The sequence below is a fragment of the Juglans regia genome, chromosome 13 (genome assembly GCF_001411555.2).
Source record: "Juglans regia cultivar Chandler chromosome 13, Walnut 2.0, whole genome shotgun sequence".
In the NCBI taxonomy this organism is placed as follows: domain Eukaryota; kingdom Viridiplantae; phylum Streptophyta; class Magnoliopsida; order Fagales; family Juglandaceae; genus Juglans; species Juglans regia.
The window spans coordinates 9,526,450-9,533,532 of NC_049913.1; the positions used below are offsets into that span (position 1 = coordinate 9,526,450).

At 36.7% G+C, this 7,083-nt stretch overlaps 1 protein-coding gene across 1 annotated transcript; it reads right to left on the reverse strand.

The window, feature by feature from the left end:
- Positions 1-3,435: 3,435 nt before the first annotated feature.
- On the reverse strand, positions 3,436-6,577 carry LOC109019570 (uncharacterized protein At3g61260). Its single transcript, XM_019001892.2, has 3 exons — positions 4,923-6,577; positions 4,656-4,737; positions 3,436-3,808 (listed from the first exon to the last, which is right to left on the reverse strand). The coding sequence occupies exons 1-3, from the start codon at positions 5,729-5,731 to the stop codon at positions 3,599-3,601; spliced, it is 1,101 nt and encodes a 366-aa protein (XP_018857437.1). The 5' UTR covers positions 5,732-6,577; the 3' UTR covers positions 3,436-3,598.
- Positions 6,578-7,083: the final 506 nt, after the last annotated feature.

The following is a 7,083-nucleotide window of genomic DNA, read 5'->3' on the forward strand; positions in this document are numbered from 1 at the left end:
TTTGGGAAGGAAAGGGTGGCTCACGATTTTTATTGGTTTAGTTTATTGGGGAATGCCAAAATATCTGGGCGGGCCCTGTTGCTTTGCCCGAATACCATTGGGCTCTCTCGATGGTCTTTTCATCTCAAGACCAGACCCGAGACCCATCCGCTTAAATTACGATTTTACCCCAGATCGTGTGACGGTTCGATCATTGATAACTTCCAATGTCACTTTTTTAGAAAGAGAAGGTCAGACTTCTCTCTTGAAAAAAATTCATCCTTATCCTGGTGTCTCTCACCCTCCTCTTCATGTCTTTCGGTTGTTCCTTTTCATTTCCATTGTCTAAGTGTGAATATGCTTTTATGGCAGTTTTTTTTCATATTCCTTCTACTGTTTTTATTTTCTCAGATCTATCGCACTTTAGCTACCATCAATCGACACGCATCCCACCATGTCACTCCTCAGCCACTAATCTATCGGGACGATGTGGAACTGCACCAAAAAAGTTGGCATGTGGCCCACACAAGCAGCTTGTTTTTGCACGTAAGCTTCACCCACCGCCTCATCCCGACACCTCCGTCAGTGACACGTGTCATACCGGTGGATCCCCCACCTCTTGATCTTTCAAATCTGTCTCACCTCACCTCTAAACTATCAGCACGTGACCCACATGCACCACTACAAGTAGGGTTGTAATCGAGTCGAACCGATTTTTGGCTTGCCGAGCTCGGCTCGACTCAAAATACTCGAGCTCGAATTTTTTTTATTTTTTGTTTGAACTCGACTCGATAAGCTAAATACTTAACTCGAGCTCGAGCTCGTCCCACAAACGAGTTCAAGTCGAGACGAGCTCGAGCTCGAATTGTGGATTTTTTTATTTTTTGAATAAGATTTAATAATTCATAAATTAAAAAAAAATCTAATATTAAGTTTATACAACTAACAAGTAGAATCTCTATTGAATTATAAAATTTATAAATAATTAATATCTAACTAGTTGATATTTATCCAAAATAACAATATATTATATGCCTACATATATTATTAGTACATACACTTATTATGATAGTATATATCTATTTCATATATAGTTCCAACATACTAGTATATTAAATTATTAAGTTTTATCGACTAATTATTATGCAAATTATAAAATATACTTATGAAGTATATTCACTGTATAGACATAAGTAATTAGATTACATATTATATATTTAATTATAAAAGTGGTTTGCTTATATTATTAGTTACTACAAATATATATATGTGTATATATACATAGGTGTATGTATATATTTATTAATATATGACTGAGTTTTAATCAAATCGAGTTAACGAGTCGACTCGAGTATAAACGAGCGAGCCTTAACGAGTCTTAGCCGAGTCGAGTCGAGTTTTGTCGGGTATGTGTCATTTACAATTCGAGCGGGTATATGCTTTCACAAGCGAGCTTTTTTTTTTCACGAGTCGAATTTGATTTAAGTTTAACTGAACAAGTATTGAGTGGGCTATCGAACATACTGGTTCATTTACAACCCTAACTAGAGGGGCATGGGAAGACTTTTGTTTCGCCGCAAATCTATCATTCCGATATTGATTTTCCTATTATGTTATCGTTTTTTCTAACCAATAATCTTGAAAAAGAGACTACGGGTCTCCCTAAAAAATATCTCAAGACAACTGATTGCAGTGCACTTGCTTATATCGCCTCCAGTGGTGGCTTACCAACAAACTATCTTTTAAGACAGAACCTTCTTTGTAGGGTAAGGGTAAGGACAAATAAATTGGTACCAAAACCCCATTTTTTTTTATTATTTTTCACCACCTTTGCACTATGGTTATTGTAATAGGGTATTTGTTAGTATCTCCACCCCCCTATGTATCATATTTTCTAATTTTAATGAAGTTTACTGCTTGCTTAGAAAGGAAAAAAAAAAAACCTTCTAATGTCACTTATCCAGATTTTATTTTTTTTTAAGTTGTGATTCACTTCTAGAAAAATTCAATTTTGTAAATTGACCAAAAAAAAAAAGAAGTTAAAATTGGATAGTGTTGAGATGCTTGTGGCAGTTAAGGAAAATCAAGAAACAGTTAAATGCTTTGGTTTTCTTTCCTCCCCCGAGCCTTAATATATAGGAAAATGATATAATTACTATTATTTTTATAACTTTTATACAATGTGTTAAATGATGAATATTTTTATAAAATAACATAACATCACTTTAAATAAATATATTCAATTTAACATATGCTTGTATAAATGTTGTAAAAGAGTTGTGTCAATGTTTTGGGTATTAGGATCTAACTTCTAACCCTAGGGATTGCCTCAAGTGGTAAAAGCCTTGAGCTTAGGGCTATATTCCCTTAGGTCTAAGGTTCAAATCTCTTTGGGTGTAAATAATTTCTAGGGGCGATTGGAGGACTTTTCCCATGAATTATCCGAAATGCACTTATGGGAAACTCCTTACCGAAAATTTGTGCATCTTCAAAATTAGTCGGGATGTTGTTCCTAGACACCTGGTATCAATAAAAAAAAAATCTAACTTCTACTGCAAGCTATCCCTATTGAGTTTTTTTTTTTTTTTAGAGGCATATCCTGAATTAAAATCTTCTACCCCGATGATGATGGTTTGAAAATAAAATATACCCACTATTCCACCTAAATATTATTATGTCCTTCCAGACTGTTTGTGAACATTGATTATGGGATGCTTTCACTATGAGGTCTAATAGGAGGAATTTTTTCAATTGCAATTAGAACAAAAGCCTTTTATTTATAGAAGTGTAGTTTGTGCATATTTAGTAGCTCTCCTACATGATTTAGCATGTACAGTAGGAATCATGGCATTGCTGCAGAGAGCTCCCCAGCCTTCCGTCTGATGCAGGGGCCACCGGGGGGTTGTGCATTATTTGATATTACATAACATTTTGAGGACTGTGAGCGGTTTTTTTAAGCATAGGTGGTACCACTACTCCAATGTCAGGGTTTGTTTTTTAAAGCACGGCATGCATTGGTGTTCACGGGGGTAGACTGAAAATCAAATTCAACCAAAAACAAAACCAACAACAATGATGTTTATAAATGACTGACAAAAACCATAGACTCTAATGTGATGCCTCCTATTTGTTGCGGTGATGCCTCAATAAATGCTTGCTTTCTGCCTCCAGTTTATAATGTAATCCAAATACACGATGCCTAACTTCGTGGGACTTAGACACCAAACACCTTAGAAACTGATCACATCTCAAAGGCCAAGCATAACAAAAGGCTAGGCATGAGCAACAGAATATTCACAACTGATGCAGCCTTATATACCTCAGCCAGTCAGGTTTGCTGCAAAATGTGGACTAGGTAGGTACATCAGCAAGTCAAGAAAGGAATATCTGCAATGGCCGATGTGTGAATTTGGACTGTCATTTGCTTTCTTCGCTCATCTTGGCAATTAAACTATATATCCAAGAACACTTACCCAAATATGGGTGTCCAAAATTTATTGAAGTAACCCTATGAATGCATTTTGCAACAGGACATATGTAAACGCTCCACAATCAATCCACATGTTAACATGTTATTAAAATTACCAGCAACGGTTATACGTAATTTACTGCATAGTTGCTACCAGCAAAAGGAAGGCAACTTGAAGGAGAAAGTGGGGGGCAAGTGACCAGTCCTTCTTATATAGTCTGCTCTCTCAGAAGTCCGCATAGCTTTCTCATTCAGCTTGGCCTCTGCATTAGCACGCTTTTCTTCAGCTATTCTTTTAGTCGCAGAAAGTTTGTTCGCCAACCTCTCTTGTGCCCTAGCTTTCAATCTCTCAGCTTTCACCTAGTTACAGAACATTAGGAATAAGAAAGCTGATATCATACATGTTGCAGTAAAGTTAACAGTATAAGGTCGTATCTGACAGATTATATGTTGAAGTGATATGCTATTTAAGTCATAATTCTTTCAAATTACTTCAGAGGCACCTAAGCAATGACTACAGCAATCCTCGCCAAGTATAATATGAGAGCCAGCATTTGTAACCAACATATCAAACTGCCTTCCATCATGTAGAGTCGTATAGTTTTAAGTTTTCAATGTGCTTTCCTGGTCTTTCCACCATGCTTGAAATTTTTGTAACTTTGTTGTACATGGCTTGGCCAATGGAGCTCGTGAATGAAGAAGATATATACCATTCCAGTTCTTTTTCTTATGACCAAGAACTTGAATGTTGTTAGATTAGATCAATACCATTTTCGTACCTATTATGAAAGAGATCTTGGTAATGCTGGTACACTGAAAGAAAAATTAGAAAGGACGGTTACAGGCTGTTAGATTAGACTCTGAATCTTTGTTCTGCTGGTTTGAAGCATTCGCGTATTATGAAATATGCATTGTCAATTAATGAATTCTATCTCCTTGGAGAGAGCACCTCAAAAGACTGTTTTTTAGTGAAAAAGATACAATACTACCTTGCATATTGGCGATGCTTATCAGTGTTATTAACAATGAAACAAAAGAGTTTGTGCTGCAGGCATGACAGTGGAAGGGGGTTCAACAATATCTCTTCTTATGAAATCGGTTTGGTTAGATTCCATGAGAAAAATAGGTAGAAATATTGCTGCAAGACATCTAAGATGAGGTGATTATATGTTTTTGAGTATGAAATTATGAATCTATAAAGGAGTACCTCCATTTTCCTCATTTCTATCTCAGCTTTCCTCTTCACATGATTTTCCCAGGCTTGTATCTTCACCTCTTCACGCTTATACCTACAGATTCACAACAAACAAACATATCATACTTGACAATTGAATTTTCTGAGGCCTCTGGTGGCCTATGACAGTTTATTAAGTGTGAATAAACTTACCTCTTCAACCTTGAAATAGAGTAGAACATACTTAATATATTGCATGAATGACTACACTAGCATAAGAAAAGAACATTATTTGGTAACCTTGCCATGTATTTGGCACGTTCTGCTTCATCCCAGGCCATTGCTCTGCTTTCTAGAGAATTCGTTGTTCTAGCATGATCTGAATTATTGTTCTCAGGCATGTTGCAAGCATTTGAGTCTCCCTCAAACTCTCTGCTTGTGTCATTTCCCCTGCCGATAGGAATGGCTTCTCCTCTGCCATCAGTGGATGTTAGACCAGCGTGATAGCCCTCAGCAGCCTGCTTTCCATTTTGACACCCAACTGGGGTGGAGGATCCCGAAGCTATTGGACTCCTTGCTGCAGGAGTTGTAGCTCTGATGGGGGTGGCAGTTCTTGAAGGCTGTTGGCTTGCAACTGGGGTCATCTCAGTCCCCATATCCCTCACACATATGGATCGCACAACTGGTGTTGAATTCTCTAAAGGCTTATTGATACGCCAAACTGACTCATCGACCTTCTTTGTTTCAACTTCAAGTTGAGCTGTCATTCCAGAAACATCATATCCATCTTGTTCTTCTTCACCTTCATCCTCACCACTCGAATAACCCTGCTCCTTTTGAGGAACGGGAGCTATTAGTCTCAGGTCATCGGCATTAGAATTTCGTGGCTTGGCTTTCGATGATTGGTTTTTCTCTCCCACTCTTGACAACCCCACCAACCATTTTTGTGCATCGTCCCATTTTGATGGTGTCGGTTTGCCCAGGGCAGTCCTATGATTGCGAGTAGCTACATTCCCTTTGTGAAAATCAAAACTAGTGGCACTACTCGCTGAAATCTCCTGCGTTGGGCCTGCATGGTCATAGCACCCCTTGTCCTCTACAGATCTCATTTTCACCCAACTAAGTTAAGTCTCACCCACCATATGCGCCCTCACAAGGGTTACGGAGGACAACCAGACCAAAACTCCATTCAAGTCATTGTGAATGGAAGTTCAAAACTCTGCATTCCATGAGCACATCAGAACCTAGGGAATCAATATGATTCGGATCCTATCTTGAACTTTCGATTGTTGAATCCTAGTGTTTAACCTCCTTAAAACTCGAACTTTGAACAAGAATCTGGGCATCTGGACTTAAGTCCCACATTTATACTCCCTCAAACTCTAGCTTTTATGAATGTAGGAGATAAGATATGGGCAGGTCACAAAAGTGAAGTGGGATTTCAATGGCCTACAACTGAATACATGTGAATGAAATGCCTACAGTCGTCTTTCTACCAACCAGCTAGAGAAAAATTTGGTTTAGACTTTACATGCAATTAAAACACAAATATTGCCAGAAGTGTAAAGCGAAACAAGAATTAGTAATACGAAGCAGGAATCCCCCCAAACATCTGAGACTTCCATCACTGCAGCAAGGGACCCCCTCTAATAATTATACAAGAAGTAACTTATCTCAAAAAAAAATAAAAAATCTAAACAGTCATTAACCAAACAAATTAGAGAAAAAAACACATGGTATATATAAAGTAAACTGCATTACAGCTTCAAAAATGCTTTAGACCACTAAAAGATTGAAGTACGAAACGTTCAACAACACAACTGCCAGATGGGTTTTGCTTGGGAACTTATCCGCAGAGAATAAAACCTTAAAAACACGGAATTTTAGAGTTGCAGAGGTAGAGATGAAGTCCAGACTCCAGAACCCAGATCCATTGGATATTATAATAATAACGAAAAGTTGCGTGGTTGAAACTTGAACCAGCCAACATCTGGCAGCAACGGTAAAAATAAAAAACAAAATAAAAAAAGTTAATTATTTGCATGGGAATTGGCGAACCTTGTTAGCAGTACTACAGAGTCACCGACTATGAGCATTGACAATGGCCCAGTTGTTAAGTCTAAAATTTAGCGAGAATGTTAAATTTTGGCTATAATATAGATTTGTAGTTAGATTAGTTCACATTAGATTAATTATCTTAAATTTTAAATAATAATAAAATATTATATATCTTAATAATATATATATTTTTTATTTTACAAAGACAGTTGATATATTAATTAATTATTTTATTAATAAATAAAATTATTATTTTTTAATTATTTTTCCTCTCCACCTAATTTTTTCATTTACATGCATAGTTATAAATCACAAATATTCTTTTGTGATTACAATCCTGAAGTCTCAAAATAGATCACAAATTGCAAAGAACAATACATTAATTACCCAAAACATAAATGCC

Excerpts from the sequence above, each read along its gene's own strand:
- LOC109019570 (XM_019001892.2), bottom strand. The coding sequence starts at position 5,731 with ATGAGATCTGTAGAGGACAAGGGGTGCTATGACCATGCAGGCCCAACG. Across the intron at positions 4,738-4,922 it reads CGTGCCAAATACATGGCAAG|GTATAAGCGTGAAGAGGTGA; the intron begins GTTACCAAATAA and ends GTGAATCTGTAG. Across the intron at positions 3,809-4,655 it reads TAGAAATGAGGAAAATGGAG|GTGAAAGCTGAGAGATTGAA; the intron begins GTACTCCTTTAT and ends TTCTGTAACTAG.